Source organism: Physeter macrocephalus, chromosome 7, assembly GCF_002837175.3.
Source record: "Physeter macrocephalus isolate SW-GA chromosome 7, ASM283717v5, whole genome shotgun sequence".
Taxonomy (NCBI): Eukaryota; Metazoa; Chordata; class Mammalia; order Artiodactyla; family Physeteridae; genus Physeter; species Physeter macrocephalus.
The window spans coordinates 70,172,963-70,195,033 of NC_041220.1; the positions used below are offsets into that span (position 1 = coordinate 70,172,963).

The 22,071-nt window shown below is 35.2% G+C and overlaps 1 protein-coding gene across 2 annotated transcripts in view; it reads right to left on the reverse strand.

Moving 5' to 3' along the window:
- ANTXR2 (ANTXR cell adhesion molecule 2) overlaps window positions 1-22,071 on the reverse strand; it is a 169,981-nt gene that overhangs the window by 115,905 nt on the left and 32,005 nt on the right. For both annotated transcript variants that reach the window (XM_024115417.3, XM_024115415.3), the window contains exons 8-10: window positions 17,471-17,531; window positions 15,524-15,622; window positions 13,429-13,498 (exon numbers count right to left, since the gene is read on the reverse strand). In XM_024115417.3, the coding sequence (XP_023971185.1) occupies window positions 13,429-13,498; window positions 15,524-15,622; window positions 17,471-17,531 (230 nt within the window). The remainder of the gene's footprint in view (window positions 1-13,428; window positions 13,499-15,523; window positions 15,623-17,470; window positions 17,532-22,071) is intronic.

Below are 22,071 nucleotides of genomic sequence, written 5' to 3' on the forward strand. Positions count from 1 at the left end.
CATAGCACAGGGAGATCAGCTCGGTGCTTTGTGACCACCTAGAGGGGTGGGATAGGGAGGGTGGGAGGGAGGGAGATGCAAGAGGGAAGAGATATGGGGATATATGTATATGTATAACTGATTCACTTTGTTATAAAGCAGAAACTAACACACCATTGTAAAGCAATTATACTCCAATAAAATGTTAAAAAAAAAATAAGAGACATGTACCACAATGTTCATTGCAGCCCTATTTACAACAGCCAGGACATGGAAGCAACCTAAGTGTCCATCGACAGATGAATGGATAAAGAAGATGTGGGACATATATACAATGGAATATTACTGAGCCATAAAACGGAACGAAATTGAGTTATTTGTAATGAGGTGGATGTACCTAGAGTCTGTCATATAGAGTAATGTAATTCAGAAAGAGAAAAACAGATACCGCATGCTAACGCACATATATGGAATCTAAAAAAATAGTACTGATGAACCTAGTGTCAGGGCAGGAATAAAAACACAGATGTAGAAGATGGACTTGAGGAAACAGGGGAAGGGGAAGCTGGGACAAAGTGAGAGAGTAGCATTGACATATATACACTACCAAATGTAAAATGCATGGTTAGTGGGAAGCTGCTACACAGCACAGGGAGATCATCTCAATGCTTTGTGACGACCTAAAGGGGTGAGATAGGGAGGGTGGGAGGGAGGCTCAAGAGGGAGGGGGTATGGGGATATGTGTATACATATAGCTGATTCACTTTGTTGTACAGCAGAAACTAACACAACATTGTAATGCAATTATACTCCAATAAAGATATTTTTTAAAAAGTTATTACAAGATACTAATTATTATATATAAAATGGATAAACAATAAGATCTTACTGTATAGCACAGGGAACTATATTCAATATCCTGTGATAAACCATAATGGAAAAGAATATGAAAAAGAATGTATATATGTATAACTGAATCACTTTGCTGTACACCAGAAACTAACACAATATTGTAAATCAACTATATTTCAATAAAATAAAGTTTTTTAAAAAATGGAAATAACAAACCATTGAAAGATAAAATATAGAGAAAGTGATCATGAAAGACAGAGTAAACTAAATGAAAAACAAAAAGGAACGCAATTTACATATTTGTAGGCATTTGTTGTAAATGTTCAGGATTTTAAAATATCCTGACAAAGGTAGAAAAAAGGGAGAATAATTTTTGTCCATTGCTAAGAAATACAGCTCTCATTCTGAAAATATGATTTCAACTAATACAATTAAAAATAATTACAATTTCATTAATTCAGATTCTAATAATTCATCATTTGGGATCAGTAGGTAATTTTTTTTTCATAGCTCTAAGAAGATATCAAAGAGAAAAAGATGACAAGGCGTTTTTAAAGTATTGAGGAAACAGCTCTTTTCCAAAAGAGTTTATGAAGTATATTACCTAAGAATAATCAGTATACCAACAAAACAAACTATCCATTCATTAAAGTGGAAGCAGTAGGCAACATTTTGTTAATCTAGCTTCTATAGAACACCATGCTCCAATGCTCACAAAATATTCTAAATTCCAAGAATTAAAAGCCAGAAACTTTGTCTTAATTACTCTAAATTTAGACGATTTCTTTTCTATGCCTTGAGTTGTGTGCCAAATACTATTAGTTACGGAGAGTTAGGATAAAATGTAAGCAATCTCAAGCCACTGGAAAGATTTTCAGTAATGATGCTAGGGAGAGGAGATTAGAAATATTATTCAGTCCCCGCCATGTGCCAGATGCTATCCTGGGCATTTTATGGATATTATCTCATTTAATTCTTAAAAGAACTCTTAAAGTAAGTAGTTTCACAGTTTTACAGCTGGGGTACATAGGCCCCAAAATGTTAATTACTTTGCCCAAAGTGGTAAAGCTAGGATTCTCACAAATTTTGAATTCTTTCCATCATACCACACAGGCTTGAAGAAATGGAAGTTCTTAATGTGTTTTTTTTTCCCTCAATGTGATATTTAGTTTGGATTCTTACAGGGCTAGAGCCCCCAGGAAAGACAGGACTAGCAAACTTCTAGCTGAACTCTTCAAATTTCAGGATTAATCCTATTAAAAATATTCCTTGTAAAATATTCCCTTTAAAACATTTTGTTAAAAAAAAAAGTTTAGCTAAATCCAGAAAAGAACAAGAACTTGGGGTATTTATATCAACTTAACTAAACTTCTGAACTATTCCAACACAGAATGACAAGTGGCTTATTTAAGAAAGAAAACTTAAACCTACTTGCTTTTTCTGCAGAACTGAGCGCCTTGTTTTGCTTTGTTTTTTTGAAGATTAAGCATAGTTCAATCCAAAAATAATGTTTCCTAGATCCTAATTCCTCTACTTTAAAGCATGTACCAGAAAGCATATGATACAGAAAGCATGGTTTTGGTTTGTGGGGGAAGATGACTGGATTCATAATAATGTATGATTGTTGCAGGTAATCTTATTGATTCAACTTTAAAGGGATCAGTAGACATTGACCAAAGTTGTTTATAATCTTATTGATTCAACTTTAAAGGGATCAGTAGACACTGACCAAAGCTGTTTATAATCTGGCAGGTAGAACTCACCAGAAATGAACCAGTTCTCTAATTAATGAAGGAAACATTTAAAACATTTAATACTTATCCAAATGGAATAAGAACAGAAGATGTATTTTATAACAAAATTCACTCTTTTCTAAAGTTTCCCATAGCATGCTGATGAGGTCTTGTAGGAAACCAAACCAATTTGCACATTATTCTTAAAATCTCAGTCTAGTATAATGTAGCTGGTGTCTGATCAAACTGAGTTAGTCTCCACAGACATGGAAAGCCACTGGATGATTCTTTTGACACATGGATTCAGCTGAAACAATATAATATTCACCTTGCTGAGAGCAGTAGTAGCACAATCAAACCACTACCAGAAACAACAGTACTAATAATAACAGTGTTTTTCGATTCCTTACTGTGAGCTAAATACATTAACACATCTTCTCACTTAATTCTCACAACAACGCACTGAGGGAGGCTGTAGCGTTATCTCCATTTTACAAATAAAGGATCTGAAGCTTAGAAAGGTAACTTACCCAAATATTGGACTTCTCTGGTGCTGTAGTCAAAGTGCTTTCACTTCTACTGCATACCACCTTAATCCTCAGTAAGTGCTTTAGGGTCTTACATCTAAATTTCACTCACTGGCGAGAGCTTTGCCTCACTTCTCCAGTGACACTCTTCCAATTTCTTACTATATTCACATATTTCTCATGGTGATAATGGCATTTACTATATGATATTTATTTGTGAACATATGTGTATATTTTTATATGTATATATATTTGTTGGGAAATTTTTTCAGAAGTGTTGCAAACATGAAAAACACTCTAAAAGTTATTTCTGCTTTTAAATTTTGTTGTTCCTTTAGAAAAAATGTTTGAAATTATTGGTATGATACTGGCACTGTTATGAGCTGATACTTTTGTCCAAAGCTCTGCTATTCCATTGCTGGCACACAGATTGATAAAACCCATCTCACCCTCTAACCCAGACTCAATACCTTGACCTTTCTTTGCCCCAAGACTCCAATATACGTATATCATGTTTTGTCATATTTTATGTAACTTGCACTAGTATCTATGGATTTCTCATTCTGATTGCTGTATAACTTTTATTGCTGGTTAGTATATTTAGGACAGTAGAACTCATACTCTCAGTTACAGAAACTTTATTATGGGCAAAAATGTATTAAAGCCACATTGTTTTTACATAATTCCATAAAGGAGAGGTGAGTAAAGAGTTTATTTTTAATTGTCCCAAGAATAAAATAAAATTGAAAAAGGGGATAGATTCAGCCCACATGTTGGGGAATCAGGAGTTCTAGGTCTGAACCCTAGTCACTACCCTCTCAATCTTGCATTCTTCAATGTGTAAAAGGGGGATAACTGTACCTATTTCAGAGTTGCTTTGGGGAGGAGAGCTTGATAAAATAATGTACATAAAATGTCCAACACAGTGCCTGGAACACAGCGGGTACTCTATAAATTACTGTAACATCTGACTATTTGTCTAAAAAATTATTCAGCTATCAAGGTACTTTTATATAAACATTTTAGATCCAAGTTAAAAAACAGCACAGATAATATCAAGAACGTATTGCAGCAAAGAAATAATTGCCTAATACTTTTTTGTTTACTTTAAAGAATTTCTCTTCTACTTACTTCCATATAAAAATAGAGAGAGCTAAATTGTTCCAAAAATGCCTAGTATAACATATAATGTCATGCAAGTTCATGTAAAGAAAATTTTCAAAGCTATTTCCTTCCTGTTACAAAATGTTATCTTGATAAAACCCAACACTGCAACTATGTTGAGCTGTGTGCTTGAACCTAACACTTAAAACTGTACTCCAAATTGGTTTCTGAATGTTGGCCAGTAAGTTCAATCAATCACTCAATCAGTCTATTACTCCAATATTTATAAATTGCCTACAATAGGCCAACCTAGGCTGTGCTTGGTAATAGGGCTGCAATAACAAATGAAACACAGCATTATAATGTAATTGAAAGGAAGCCACATGAACAATTACAATAGAATGTGATATTAACTAAAATAGGTATAATCACAAAGGTACTAGTGGACCATGTGGGAGTTACAACCAACTGAGCCTTGCACGGGGACATCAACAAAGATTTCCTGCAGGAAGTCACCTCTACGATGAATCCTAAAGGATGATCAAGAATTAGTTAGGAAAAGAGATTAAAAAGGGATCCAAGAAGATGGAGCACTATTTGACAAGCTGGAAGATAAGAAAGGCACAGACAGTCAAGGAATAAAAGCCATTCAATATGGCATCAACACAGAATGTGAGAGTGAGAATATATGGTTTGAGGCCGAAAAGGAGAGTAGGAGAAGGATCATGAAGAGCCCAGGATGCCATATTTAGGTGTTTGGAATTAGTCTTATGAGTTTTTAAGCCAGGCAGAAATATGGTCAGAATTGTGTTTTACAAATATCACTTGTTGCATCGTACAGCAAGGATTGGAAGAGTAAATTTCTACAGTAGAAGACCAGTTAACAATGTCATAGTGTATTTCACTGTTGGTAGGAATGGAAATTGGTGCACCTACTATGAAAAATAGGATGGAGGTTCCCCCCAAAATTAAGAATGGAACTACCATATGATCCAGTTATTCCACTTCTGGGTATTTATCTGAAGAATACAAAAACACCAATTCAAAAAGATGTATGCAACCTGATGTTCACTGCAGCATTATTTACAATTGCCAAGATATGGAAGCAGCAATGTAAGTGCCCATTGATGGATGAAGGGCTAAAGAAGACATGGTATACATGTACAATGGAATACTACTCAACCATAAAAAATGGAATCTTGACATTTGTGACAACATGGATGGACCTTGAGGGTACTAAGTGAAATAAGTCAGATGGAGAAAGACAAATATGTATGATTTCATTCATATGTGGAATATAAAAACAAAGAAACAAAACAAAACAAAAACAAGCACCTAGATACAGAGAACAAATTGATGGCTACCAGAGGGGAAGAGCGGGAGGGCAAAATGGGTAAAGGGGGTCAACTGTATGCTGACAGATGAAAACTAGACTTTTGGTGGTGAGCATACTGTAGTGTATACAGAAGTCAAAACTTAATATTTATATACATGAAGCTTATATAATGTTATAAACCAATGTTACCTCAGTTAAAAAAAATTTTTTTAAAGAATTTCTCAGTGAATTTCAAATAAGGACCAAAGTAGAGCTGAACCAAATAGTGTCAATGAGGGTAATCTGAAATGAAAATTGAGAGGTATTAAGCAGTTAGATTAAAAAGGACTTGGACATTTACAGGATGTAGGAGGTGAGGAAGAAGGAGTAGTTAAAGGTGCTTCAAAGTTTGTGTTTTGCACAGGAAGGTGGGTAATCTTGCACAGGAAGCATGAAAGGAACAGGCTGAACAGAAGTACATGAGTTTAATTTGGGAACTTCAGGTTTAATTTGCCTAAGGGAAATCCAAGTGAATGAGCTGACATTTGGATAGTGGACATTTGGTTGGTTTAAAGCTAAGGGAAAGATCTTGTCTGGAGATTTGGAACTCATAGAAAGAAAAGGAAGGCTTAGAGAAGGTGAGTTTATGGGTCAGGAATCCAGCCATGGTGAAAACTGACTAGGAACTGTAAGAAGAGGAGCCGGAGGTAACACTGGAGAAGAAACAGTCACGGAGGTGAGACTATGAAGTCGTGAAAGACAAGGAAAGAACTTCTTCTGAGACAGGACTGGCCCACAGTGCACATAATTCTGGGTGGTCAGGGAAGGCGAGGCTCAGAACTGAGGACTCTTTCAACTCCCTTTTCTATAAGTTGGTTCTACATTGCTTAGAATTGCTTACAAATATGTTCAACGGCTCTTTGCTCCATCCTCAGAACATTTAAGTAGAAGGATAGAAGAAACCTGAACAACAAGACTGCTTGAAGTGCATTTTAATGTCAATTGGTCCTCAATTAATAGTGATAAAACTAAATTCAAGGGTACTAAATTCATTCCACATGAGAAATTATTAAATAGTATTCTGATATATAACTGAGTAAATAAAATTCAAAGTCCTAATGGTCACAGTGCTTTAATTTAAGGTTTAAAGATGTAAGACAATTCCAGAACAGGAGAACAGCTCATTGCCATACGTTAGGGCTACTCTGATCTGAGGAAATTTCATACTGCATGAAATATGGTTGACATTTCAATCATAGCAACCTATTTGCAAAGTATTTATTTGCTGCTGACTTTATGGATGTCCAATAAAAGACTGCCATTTTATGATCCATTTAAAAAGATGAAAAAATTAAATAAAATTGTGAAAGACATTTGCTGGAAGTAATAAATAATTTACCTCCAATTTGCACATACTGAAAATTAAACTGGCAACTACTCAAAAAGCTATTAAAATTATGGTGACTTAAGATATTTTGAAATCAAGTGCTACTATTTAATACTCTGCAGAGCTTTTTAAAAGTTAGCTTTATGCATAATAAATTATGAGGTGAAAATAAGGTTTCATATTTGTGAATAAAGACTTTCTAGTTATGAATATATATAGATAAATTAATGTTTTGTTTAAGGATATTTTCTTCAAAGGGGTAAAAGGATAAAATAATTGAATAAAATAATTTCTTTTTGAGATACTCAATATATGTATATAACTAAAACAAACACTGCAGTCAGGAAGTGTTAGATTTCAGAAGAAAAAAAGCTATATCAGAATTGTACTGGACATCACACCTACACTTTTATTGTAAATGTTTTCAGTATTATACTGAAAATAACCCCAGCTGCATTGTGTATCTTTTTATTTTATTTTATTTTTTATTTTATTTATTTTTGTTGTTGTTGTACGCGGGCCTCTCACTGCCGTGGCCTCTCCCGTTGCGGAGCATAGGCTCCGGACGCACAGGCCCAGCGGCCATGGCTCACGGGCCCAGCCGCTCCGCGGCATGTGGGATCCTCCCGGACCGGGGCACGAACCCGTATCCCCTACATCAGCAGGCGGACTCTCAACCACTGCGCCACCAGGGAAGCCCCCATGTATCTTTTTAAATACTAAAAAGATGCTTCAAAATGATCACTCAATTTTGAGTGCCTTTCATCCAAAAAAGTCAAATATTTTAGTAATAGTAAAAACTTTAATAATATAAAATTTAAAAGCAGATATATAAGAGGATTTAAATACATATTTAAGGAATATCTTCCATATCATCACATAGCTGTCCCTCTTTGAACACATTTAGTTACCAAAACACTCACTAAATGATTCCAATTTTTACAAAAATCTTTCTGATATTGAGCTGAAATGTGCCTCCTTTTACCTTCCACTCTTTCTTTCTCTTGTTCTTGGAGCAATAAAGAATAAGTAAAATCTATCTTTCATATGACAGACCTGACATTTGGAGAGCTGATGTGTCACACCTGAATCGTATCTTTTTCAGTATTTTAATTCAGTATTTTAACATTTTCATACCTGGCAATATTTTGTTGGCCACCCTAGACGTACTTGAATTAACTATTGTTCCTCTTAAAAGACAATTTCCAGAACTGAATATAATATTTAGCATGGAGATGCAATGCAGATTAGGTGAACTTATCACATTTATAGGTATAATCAGAAAGCCATACACTGTGTGAATGAATACATAAATGTTCCACCATTGGGGGAGGGGCATAGAGAAATATAAAAACTGAGAGGCTCCTCAGCCTTAACCAATCTCACCAAGATTCTAATGTTTATATTCAAAATAAAGATATAACTAATGTCCTGGTGTCCATGATTTTAAAAATAAATAAATCCAGTCTCATTCCTCATAAGGAAAAGACGAAAGAATAAAGTTATGGTTGCAATCACCTGCTACTAAGATAATGGAATTGGGGATTGTGTAGATATACAGATGGACAATATTTGGTCATCACGTGGCCTAGTGCTCCTGGAATGGGTGGCTGGGTTCCCCTGCAGACATTCACCCAGTGTCAAGGGGCTATCAAGGCTGTAGCTTGGTGTCCCTGGTAGGCCAAGGTCCTGGCAACTAGAAGGAGACCCAGTGATTGACACATTCACATCTAGAATGTCTACTATGGGGTCTGAGTGCTGTGGATACTCCCAAGTGTGCTCCATCCTCTGGTCCCCTCACTACAAGAAGCTCATCTCAGGCCATGGCTTTGCCCAGAACCAGCTTGTTATTTGTAAGTACCCAACCAAGGTGGCTGAGCTCAAAGGTCACACAGTTCAGGTCCTCATTCCAACCATGAGCCCAGATGGGGGCCCTGCAGCTATGGCGCTGCTTTGACACGGACCCTGAACAAGGGAGGAGGTGGGAGATCAGTGCAGCCAAGGCAGCCTCATCCACCAAGTCATCTGTTGACGACCAATTCATCACCTCAGTTTTTTGGTTTTTTAAAGAATTTTTCTAATAAAAAAAAATGTTTGTCATGTCTCCCTCTCAAAAAAACAAATTGATAAAATAAATTCACATAACCATACATATATAGGTATATATATATTTCTTTTAACTGTTCATGTGAGAAGCTGTGCTAAAGGCGGAATCTGTCAAACCAAGAAAGGGAAATGGAATTAATTTTATTCCAGGCAAGATGAATTATATTTTAAAAAATCACAACATTGAGGAAAATAAGATTCCATTACCAAGTCAGGCTCTAACCCCAAGTCTGCCACACATGCATCTCAGTGATCCTTCAGTATCAGATGCTTAAAATTTTCCACATACACTGATGTCCCACCACTTCTTACTTAAACCCTCTGTCAACTGTCTTTCCACACTGCCTTTTAAGGGAACTAATACTATCAGTTTCATCTGATTTAGATATTTATTTCATATTTGCCAGAAGATTCTGGCCAATGTTTTTGAAAGCACATTTAACTATACCATATGCCTCCTTAAATCTATCAAACAAGCTGTAGGATCAGGCTCTGGTTCATTCTGTTCTGTTTTTCTTTCTTCACAATGTGTTTATATATATTTACCCAATTTGCTCTGTTCTTCTTGCCAAATTACAGGTTTGAGATCTCAACTATTGCGGAGCAGCTGTGCTATTGTTGATATCTCACTAAACAAGGGTCAGAGAATAAGCCCATTTTGCAAGAACGGGTGACACCTGCACATTACACCAGGAGACCACTGCCCTCAAAAGGGTAGGATCTGCAGAACTTCACAGAGTCCTTCCTACTCAAACTTAAGACATTTTGGTTCAAATGAACCACTGGCAGAAATTAACTCCCAAACAATCTACAGATTTTTCTAGGTAAGACAATTTGTTTAACCATATGACATTTTTTAATTAAATTGTGTCCAATGAAAAAATATAGGAAAGAACAATCTCAGAAAGAACAATCTCACCTTTACATTCTTTCCGTTTAAAAACTAAAAATATGTTCATTTTAGTCTAAAATTCTATACCTGATAAAGAAATTTAATACATAGAGATGTCTCTCAAAGAAAGGACTCCAAAGACCCATTCCAACAATGCTAAGCAATGATAAACCTGGATAAGATTTGCCCAGATAGCTTTAACTTTTGTTTACTCTACGACATCAATTTCCAGATGCAAACCTATGTCCTAGCTACTCTGCTACATTCTTAGTTCCCATCTCCAAGTAAAACATCTTCATGTTAAGCCTCTTTCAAACCAAAATTCACGAGCCCTGGATTTTTAAAGGAATAATCCTCAAAGAAAATGTAATTCGGGAAGTAACATAAAGATGAGAAAGGAACTGATAGAGCACACTAATGAGACGAGACACATGTCCGTGGCTCCAGCTCTGAGACTGTGCATCTGGCTTTGAGGCTGTCTGTCTAGGGCTGCTTCACCAGCATGCTGTTAATTATTTAAGTGAGAGGACAGGGGGAACCATCACCACATCTGTCACCCTCACACAGGAAAAACTTTCATTCATTGTTGGGCCAGATGTGTTTATTTGAAACATAGACTAACTAGCTACTTAACGGTTTTGAATCCTTAGCCAAAAGCTAGTTAGACAAACATATTAAGCACAGTCACCTTACAAGGCTAAACTGTTTCAGTTGTGTTGATTTTAATCCAATCTCATAAGAGAGCTCATCGCCTACAAAAGTATCTGAAGGAAATTCAAGGCAAAGGAAAGGTACAAATTACTTGCAACGTACTTAGTAGAACAAATAATGATGTCGCCAAATGTCCGATACATTAATAAATAAAATCTTCACATATGTTGCCTCAGTGTTGTCATGTACTTGATAGACAAAAAAGAAGCAAAAGTAATTATTTTAGACAGATCGCCTTCCAAAACATTCTCAGCTTGCTTGTAGGTGAAATATTAATGTCAAAAAGCAAACAAATGATTTTTTCTCGTGCTTGATATTTATTATGTCTTATATGATTTTTAAAAATCACATCTTCTGAGTATTTAGCCAATCTACAAATCACTAAAGAATACCAGCAGTATCTGTGGCAGTCTCTTAAAAAGGAGACTGTGCCCCAAGGCAAATTCTAGAGAAAACAAATTCAGTGTTGGATAGAACAGGTATATTGCATTTTATAACTACTTTGGAGAAGAAAGTAAGCTGTCTTCCTTAACTAGTCATTACTATGAAAAGGTCAAGATAGTTTCCTGCTCTCTTAAATGGTATGATCCCCCAAACAGAATTCTGATCATCTTTCTCCTACCTGATATACCCAGTAATCAAATGCACTCTTTTGGCTCTTTACATAAATAGTAAATCAAAATGTTTGAGAAAAATGTATTCATTCTTTCATGCAACAAACATTTAGTGAATCTACTATCTGTCAGGCATTGTGTCAGTGCTAGAGATACAGAAAGAAACAAAATAAACCAAATTCATCCCAGCAGGAAGGAGACACAATAACAAACAAATAAATGCTTTGGAGAAAAAGTGAACCATGAAAAGAGAATAGAGACTGTTAAACTCAAGGGAGGGGGAAGATTGTGTGATTAAATAGGGTGACTGGCAAGGGCTTACTGAGAAGGTGATATGTTGAACAAAACTTGAAGTTGAGAGAGTGAGACAAGAAGGAAGGAGCCTTTCAAGCCACTGGAATAAGCTCAGGTGGTTAAAGAACAACAAAGAGGCCAGTGTGACCATAACAGAAGGGGCGAAAAGAGGATGAAGTTGGAGATGCAGTGAGGGCCAGATCTTGTAGAACGTTATAGAACATTGCAGTGATTAGACTTGCACTCTGAATGTAATGAGGAACACATTATCAAGGATTTTAAGCGGAGGGGTGACATAAACTGATCTGTTTTAACAGGATCACTTTTGCCAAGGACAGAAGAAGACAGATGGGTTGAGAGGCTAATAACCTAAGCAAGAAATGACAGTAGCTTCGTCTAGGGTGGTATCAGTGGAGGCGGTGGGGAAGGACTGGATTCTGAACATGTTTTGAAATCAGAGCTGAGATTTGCTTATGGGCTGCATAAAAGAGATCAATTAATGAGTCAAAGGTTTTTTACCTGAACAACAAAAAGGATGGAGCTGCCAGTGACTAAGAGAGAGAAGACAGCTCTGAAAGCAGACTGGGGAGAAAAATCAGGAGAATCAATACGGACTTATAGATTCAATAAAATAAGACCAAACTTTAAGTCAAAAGATTTATCTTTGCTAATACAAGACTATTACTCAGAAAGCCATTGAGTCCCACTGTGCCCTTGTGGTACAGATGGCTCCATGCAAAATGGATGGGCCTTAAATTCCAAGGCCAGTCTAATTTGGCCATACGCATGTTACCAATACCAGATTATTATATGACTCAAAAAATGAATACATTTTTATAGAAAGAAAATAGATTCTGATAGTCTTGTTTTTATAAGTTATATTATGCAGCTCTTTTCAATCAATTTCAAATAGAAAGCTGATACTGCTCCAATTTACTTGGATGACCAGAAGTGATGTCCAACAGATATCTTGAATATTTAAGCATCCACAAATGTTAAGTGCTCAAGTGAACTTCAAACTACTAAAATGATTTTCTTAGGTTCCACAAAGTAAAATATAATCTTCACTCTCTGAACACTAATCCAGACTTTGGATTGGGGCCTTATGTATTTTAGTTTCCTCTGATCCAGAGGAAGGTTTGAGATCAGTATATAGTGATTCTTGAAAACTGTATCCTATCCATTATCCTAAGCATATTGCATCTACTACTGTTGGACAAGAGAACATTTGAACTATTTGCAATCATTTCCTGCATAATAGAGAGGGCAGGGGGAAAAAATCACACATGGAAATATTGTTGATGGTGAAATTATCTGTATATAGGTGATTAAAATAAAAGCCCTTCTTCCAAACTAAATATCCCTTATTTTATCGTGCTATCATGGTTTATTGCCACACCAAAGAACATGAAAATATACTCCTTAACAGGACTGGGACACAAATTAATGCACAAATATTTCCTAGTCTAAGTTGTGCCTTATTGAGCCATGTTCCTTTTGCTCTTCAATCTTAATATTTAAACACTATAGTAATTAGTCAAAATCCCACTTTGAAACTCTTGTGTGTATGTGTATATGTGTGTGTAAATTCAATGCTCTAAAGTTCAAAATAATGGCTATGGCTTTATTATTTAAAGGCTCTAACAATATTTCTCAAATCTATCCAGATAAATATTTATAGAGTCTTTTAATCAATATTTAAGAAACAAGATAAAACAGACTTTACCCTTTTCAACCTACTAAGAATATGTATAGTTAAAGTACTAACCAGAGTGATTTGTCTAGGATTTACTATTTCATGTTTAATCTGTATATCAAGAAAAGATAAAATAAAACAACCAATGTATATTTTGTCACCATTTCCTTATAATTTATAGCTAAAAAGTTTTTAAATGTTTTTTATAAAGTACTTACTGTCCAACTTCATTCAGGGTAGGTGCAGGACAAAGCATAGAATTACTTTCCACACTCACTGGCATTACACCTATAAAATAAAATGTCATTTAATCAATAAAGGGTTTTATGTATCTCACAGTTTCATTAAAAATATGAAGAGACACAGCAATCAGAGTTCAAGTGTGGGACATTAGATACATTAGCATGAAAAAAACAAAAAGATACTCATCTAAAGAAAGAGGAGAAGGAACACAGAATGAAAAACAGGAAGAGATTATATGCCTCATTGATATATAGTACTGGTAAATCATAAATTATGATTTTTTGATATAGATTAAGTTCACATACAGCTTGTAGATACTATAAAATTATCACCTTTTCTCCCTCAATTTTGCCAATATATTAGATTTTCAAGGAAAAATTATATATATTTTAAAAGCAGAATTTAAAAATGATAGAGAAGGGCTTCCCTGTTTGCGCAGTGGTTGAGAGTCCGCCTGCCGATGCAGGGGACACAGGTTCGTGCCCCGGTCTGGGAAGATCCCACATGCCGCGGAGAGGCTGGGCCCGTGAGCCATGGCCGCTGCGCCTACGCGTCCGGAGCCTGTGCTCCGCAACGGCAGAGGCCACAATGGTGAGAGGCCCGCGTACCAAAAAAAAAAAAAAAAAAAAAATGATAGAGAAGACAAATGTCCAAAGGATAATACATTTCTTTCAAGAGTTTAATAAAATAATTGGGTTTATAATATATAAACACATTTTATAGAATGCTTAAATTGCCTTGCAATTTTAATAGCATATGAGAAAAATGATCTAGACTATAAATACTCAGAAAAGTTACATAATTAGATGGATAATATTAGAATACAAATGATGAAAATACAATCTGACTCAATTTATTTGAGATTTACTTTAATAAATTCAATCCTATGTAGCTAAGTGTAAAATATGTTTATATTATAATCATCTCAAATATGTAATCAAAAGGAATAGGTAAAGCTAATGCTTAGATACAGATGACTACTGAATAAAAATGATAAAATTATTTTGTCATCTTCAGTTGTAGAACCTACTAGGAAGAAAGTTTTTTACTAATATTATTGTCTTTCCTTACCAAAATGATGATCTTAATAAGAAAGAGAGGAATTACTGATGGCATTTACCATGCTGAGATCCTCACCACTTTAATTCAACAAACGTACGGAGCAGTGACTGTGTATGTAGCCAAAGCTGTGCTAATTGGAGGGTTTAGAACCATCAGATAAACAACAAAATTGTAGATGAAACTCTCAAAAAATAATTCCACCAGAGTTCACAGAGTTGCAGCATCTGCCTTACAGTATAAAATTTTAGAAGACAGTATAATCATCAATGAGGAGAAAATGTCTTAATAGAGACCCAAAACGCTCAGCATACTAAGATCTATTTAAAGAGCAGAAGTTTTTCTCAAAATGAAGATAAAAATGTTACACTCATCTTCTCCGTTTTTGAAAGCCAAGTGAGGGAAAATAAAACCTAATTCCCTAAATATGATAATTATCAACAAACACTGTGCCAGGTGGGCATTGGAGATATATCTATAAGGCAAAAAGCCCGTCTTCAGGAAACTGGCTGACAAATTATTGGGAAATTAGATAAAGATAACAAGTGACAATAAAATAAGGCAGTAAGTAGTAGAGTAGTCCAAGACAGTTAGATTTTCAGGCAAGAGTAACAAGAAACAAATCTGGAGAAAGAGGCAGTTAAATCAGGCGGTGGAGAGAGTCCGTATGGAGTGCAGTCAGGAAAACTGGGTTCAACTCTCAGCTCTGCCCATTATTACTTGTGTCACCACAGGCAAGTTATTTGACTCTTTCAGCCACAAGGCCATCATTTGTATAATGAGGCTACTTAGGATGGGGTGCAGCATTTATTAAGTTATGAACAAATGTTGCCATTATCAAATAACTATTAAGTAATTATTATTACTACTTGTATTATCATTGGACTTCCTTTCTTTCCCCTCTGATAAAAAAATATAGCACAGTTGGTCTCAGTTGGGAAAAAGAGGAAAACACTTGATGCTGATATACTATGGAGATATTAAAGCAATATTGAAATTATGGAGACTTACTCTTTGTGTATGTTTCATTAACAGTGTAAGTACAGAGAACACTGCCACTCCGACTGCCCAAGTTGAATCCTCTTCCATTCAAAACTATTTGAAATTCCTCTAGAAGTAAAAGGAAAAATAAAAAATTTAATCACTACTTTACAAAAAACAACAACAAAAAGCGTAACTTGAAACAAAAGTATCAAGGTACAAAGAATGAATTTTTTAGTACTATTCAGCCAACTAATAACAATGAAGACATGGTCCTACTTGCTTTCTTAGACCCTCCAGGTATGTACAGTGAAGATATCCTTCGCTGCCACGTACAGATGCGTTATTTTATTTTTTGAACAAAGTGTTTTCCAATAGCGACCAAGATTTTAGAATTGAAGCATAACAGTCATCCCAGACAAATACCATACAAACTTGCCCAAATTCTATCCTGAAGAAAATATCCACAGGAAAGAAAACTCTGTTTTCCTCTTGTCTTAGGAACTGAGGTATGAGAATGTAAAGAAGTTAATGCCTCATATTATCTGGTTCTTAGAACAGTCGTGTATTATATTTTCTTTAATCTATGACCCCTCGTACATAGCTCTTCTTTAACAGCTTCTTCACATCCTTAATTCCAGTTTTATTTTCTGTTGCATACAAACTTATAACTCATCAAGGGTCATGCATTTTGGACTAATAATAATCTATGACCAATAGGTAAAAGAGGTTGATTGAACTCATATTCTGTGTAAGAGGAGCAGTCACTAAATGTTAGAAAGTGAAATAATATGCTAAAAGAAAATTTTAGTTGCCAGTCAATGTTTTGATTGACAACTAAATGTTTGCTGCTTAGTAGCAAGGTGGTATGTCAACTATTTTAATAGTGATCAACTTTCAATCCTCTCAGAGACCTCCTATCTGAAATAATCTAAGACATATAGAGTAATTAACTGTAGAAGAAAATACTGCCATGCCACTCTCCATTCAGTGTATTATGAAAGGAATTTTCTTATAAGTTAAAATAAAGTGCAAGTGAAACTTAAAATGTGACTCAGAAAAAGAACATGAGCTTTAGGAGTGAGATAGACAAGAGTCTAACAGGACATTTACTAATAGAAAGTACTGAACATGTCTCTGTCTCAGTTTCCCCATCCGTGAACCCGGGATTATAAAACTGTCGAATAGTGTTGTTATGAGGATTAGGTAAAATTCTAAATGCATAGAACGCCATCCTTTTCTGGAATGTTCAAATGCACTATTCCTCTTGAAAGTCTCAGTAATCATTAATGGAGGAGTCTAAAAGATGTAGAACTTCATCCCATGTCCAGCAGTTGGGAGGTTCTGCAGTAAATTGCACAGCACATTTCCTTCCCCACCAGACCCAATGTTTTTCCTTTTGAAAGAAAAGTCAGGTTAAAATGAACTCCAGGTAAGACCTGAAGTAGAAATAGTACAGGCCAGAGAGAATCGCACTCTCTTTGGGTTGGATGGCTTGAAAGTGCTAAAACCCGAGTCTGTTCTTAGAACCAGCTGATGAAGCCACCTGCTTCTTTCCTGCCATCTACCCATAAATCACTTCTTTATGGGCCCTGAGCTGGCATGTCCTGTACTTTGGCCAGGTCATCAAGGCACGGAGCTCAAAGTCTACAGATACCTGACTGCTCGTATAATCAGATAAAATAGAAAATTTTCTATTTTACTTGTCATAGGAAAGGTCTCAAACATGAACTAAATATACAGAAGATTTTAAAAGCCTGTCACACAATATGTTCATTATTTAAAATAACACTCCAATCTTAAAAATTTGAATTTAAAATAGAAATATTTCAAGGAATTATTTAAAAATTCTTACAGAAAAAGATGCCAAAAAATTAATTTTGCTATTCTCTTTCCAACATGAGTTTCAAATCGTATATTTTAACTAGGAAAAAAGTACAACTTCTTACAAGGTATTTTTAAATTCTAACCACTTACCCCCCACACAGACGCTTGAGGGCCGTAATTCCAGGATTTCAGTGCACGACTGAGCTAGTATCTAAAAAGGAGAAAAAGAAGACCAAGGTATAGCACTAAATCATAACATGTAAAGTGAATTATGAAATTACTAATAATCTGTGGTCCTCCCTTTAACTTCAATAGATGGCAGAGAAAATTTTATTAACCACCTCATATACAGCTACCAAGCTCTTAGGAAATTTCTGTGTCGTCTTTCAGTATATATTCTAAGATTGTATTCTGTAGGAACCCTTATTTGATTAGAATAAATAAAAATAAGCACAGATAAAGTGGGTTGTTGCCTCAAAGCCTGGGAACCTTAGATATGAAAAGATAAATAAAATTTCCTGATAGCCATAAAATCAATGCTGAATTTCCCATCAGGCAAAAACAAGATAGCAAAATCAGACCTCCTATTTAATTATGCTAATTTATTGTTTTCTATTAAAAGGCTCAACATAATAGCAATAAATAAACACTTCTTTATTTGACTCTGGCATTTCTATTCAATTTTTCTGCCTCAATTTCCATGGACGCTAATCCTCCTTACATGCATCAAACATTACACTTGCAGAACACAGGCCCCTTGTATGAGCCAAATATTATTCTCAAAAAGACAGACTCTCTACTCCAGCATTCCCAGAGCACAGGAACAGAATGGCTCTTCTTAGCTTGTTCTGAGAAACAGAAACCACCATACAAGGCACAAGGCTACAAGCGAAAAACAACAATGATGAAATAAGCTGCTCCTAATGGACTCAACAATCCTGCCTTTATTTTTAGAACTGCTCTGCACTACATTAGCAAAGGCAGACAAGTTCCAGATGATCTTTGAACAACATTTCTTTCTTGACAGACATTAAAGACAGATGATGTACAGTAGTTTCTAGCATCTCCTGCTCATAACTAAAACAGGAAGGAAGGACTGTAGCAGGATATAGAAATGCTTTCTGTGCTTTCTTTAATAACAGTGGAAATATAAATTGTCAGACTCCAAAATACAGCTGGGTCAAATCACGGAATTTTTGTTGCTGAATATGCCTCTCTGAAAGAGGGAACATTTGCACTTTTTAAGGTCATTTCCCAGTGAATCCACTTTTCACTTAGTGATTGAGGCTTTAGTAATTAGGAACCAAATAGAATAAAATATTATATCTGAGAAATTCCAAGTGAGGTCTATTTAAACTCATAAATAACCAAAGAGCTTCCAGAGTCACCCAAAGACTGTCAGGGCCCAAACACCTTGTGGTCTATTTTATCTTCGATATCAACCTCACTCCTTTGATGAGTGAATACCTTTGTTCATTTAAGAATTGAGGACCATTGTCAAAGGTTAATGTGTCCTCTTGGAAGGGAAGTATCTCAAATCACTAACATCTTTAAATTTTTTGACATAATTCAGATAACAAGACTCTGAAGGGAACAGAATACAAAAGTTTTGCCAAAGGAATATGAAGCTAAAAAGGTTTTGCCAAAGGAATAAGAAGCTAATAATACCCTAACTAACAAAATTGGGGTATTATTGCTTTAGTTTTGACCAATTTGAGATAAAAGTGAGAACTGAGCCTCGAAAATGGACGGCCAAAAGAAAACATAAAGCCCCCAAATCTATTTTATCTGGTGACAATTCTTGAAAGAATTTATTTTAAAATAAATCCTGTTAAGGAAACTGACTGATCTTACAGCTTGCAATTTTTTTTACTAGTTATTTTAGGCACACCTCTATCAGCATTACAGAAAAATGTTTTGAACATCAAGAAAATTATGAGAGAGGGGCTTCCCTGGTGGCGCAGTGGTTGCGCGTCCGCCTGCCGATGCAGGGGAACCGGGTTCGCGCCCCGGTCTGGGAGGATCCCACATGCCGCGGAGCGGCTGGGCCCGTGAGCCATGGCCGCTGAGCCTGCGCGTCCGGAGCCTGTGCTCCGCAACGGGAGAGGCCACAACAGTGAGAGGCCCGCGTACCACAGAAAAAAATAAATAAATAAATAAAAAGAAAATTATGCGAGAGGCTTAAAGATTGAGTCTATTGGAAATAGAAATCATTTTTTAAAAAATTCCTTAGAATAAGGTAAATCAAGAAATTATAAAGAGATTTTCCAAAAGCTGTGTCAAAGACTATGCAACCCAGAATGACCTGTGTGAATTTCTGAAATTATGTTGGTTTTCTTTCTCCTAAAAATATTGGCCATAATTAAATCAGATCTCAAACTATTAAGACAAATGTTTGTGTTGACTTCCTCTTTTGATTTGATGTATTCCATCAAAACATTTCTAAAATGGTAGTTCTAATAGCAAGATCAAATGATCAATTCTAATGGAGCTCTCCTTAAGACTGGAGAATAAACACCTTCAAGGTCCATTGATGGTCTACTGTTCTGAAGTCAGACCCTGTTTATCCCCTGTAAAGTATTTTGATTTTCAAGAATAAGTTCAGGATAATTTAGAAATTTATGTTCTATTCAAGTCTGAGATTAACAAAATTAAATTACATTAAGCAGAGATTAAGAATAACTAAAGGTTGGTTACATCTTGCAGTAACTTGTATAATATACATTTATATATAAGAATACCCTTACCTTAGTTTAATATTCATACTTAATTATTTTAACAAAATGAGTTCTATAGAAATGATATTATTGAATGAAAAAGTGATTCAGGTAACACATTCATTGAAAGACAAGCAGTTTAGACCATGAGTCATTAAATTGGTATCACCATCTGACAAAATCTAGATGAATCCCCCTCAGAACACTACCTACCTTTCTCTAAAGTTTATTTTGATTTTTTTATTTCTTAGGATCTTATTAAGTGTTGAATCACCTCCTCTATTAGAAGACAAACTCTGAGCATAGAAATGGGATCATATTATACTGTGCTAGACTTCCAGGACTAGCACATTGCTTTGTACACACAGTACAACAAAAAAAAAGTGCTTAGAGAATACAGATTGAATGCTCAAATTAATGAGAATATTAAAAATGTCTATCTAGTAAGCAAATCAACAATCATAAAAAGACCAAGATAAGGCAAAAAAAGTTAATTTATGTGAAAAAGCATCTAGCCTTTCAAAAAATTGTAAAGGTTGGAAATCCAGAGACCCATAATTTGAAACTAAGTTCACCAAAACCATCTTCACATGATAAATAGAGAGCAAGAAAACGTGGTGGGGAAAGAAACAAGAGAAGAAAGTGTATGCATTTTAGAAAATAAAATTTGCTCTAAATTTGGTTTTTCTATCTAGAGTTTACCATGTTGCTATTTTAAGAAAAGAACAACTGGAAGTTGCTGTGATTTAATATTTGTATGCAAATAGTTTACATTAAGTTTTTAAACAAGCACTTCCATAAATACAAAGCACTTCATAATCTAGTCCGTCAAGTAACTGCACAAGTTCAAATGCCCAAGACCTCAAAATGGACCTATTACATTAAAATTGTCATCACTAAATGACAACTGACAGATGGGACAACTATTTTAAACACTAGTTAATTTTTACCAACTTAAATACTGTTATTGATTGATTGAACATTGGATCAGGTGTCCCATCTATGATAATTGATGCATTATCTTTCATACTCTGCACTTTCATCACCTGTACAACAGAGGACCTTATAAGGATGTTTCTTCAAATATGTGTTGCCATCTGCCTTCATTAAGTCTCAACAGAAACAGAAAATAGTTTCCAACAAAGGTCGGCCTTAGTTGACATCAAGAGAGCTAATAGCACCACAGAACGAATTTAAAGACAAACCAAATGTTATTAATAAAACCAGGGTTCTCTAAGTCATTGACACACTAGATGCAAAATTGCATCATTTGAGACCTTGGAGTCCATTTATATATATATATATATATATATATATATATATAAATTGGCAAAGAACTTGATGATCAAGTATACTACTGAAGCATCTGTTCACTTAAAAAATAATATTAGTATTAAGGAATATTTATAAATGAAAAAAATATGTACATTATTACCTAATCCCTACTTTTAAATCCTCAAATGTTAATGTGGATGAAAAAAGTCAAACTTTGTAAATTCAGTACAACTAGCAGCAGTCAAAAATTCAAAAGAATTTCTAACAATAATAATAATTACCATTTGTTGGGTGCTTATTATGTTCTAGGAACTGTGCTAAGCACTTTATATAAAGTTCTTCAATTAATCCTTCCAAGTCTTAAGAATGCATACTATTTTTATCCCCATTTTACAGATGGGAAAATTGGAACTTAGAGAGATTTTTAAAAATTGTCCTAGAACAATTAGCTTTTTAAATAACAGAGCCAGATCTCCCCAGGTATGATTGAGTCCAAAGCCCATTCCTCTAACCCGTGCCCTCTGCCACCCTCCAGACTTGTGATAAATGGTCTACCCATTACAAAACCTAATATCCAACAAACTAGTGAAGTTCACCTGCTTGTTTTGCCTGGACACCTTTTATACTATCAAAAACAATCTAAAATCGGGCCTATTTCTTATCTTCAAAATTATGTCACTAAGCTTTCACCTTTATTTATGGGGTTTTTACAGGTTTGTTTTAAAGTTCCCAACACCACTGACTGTGAATAAATTCAAA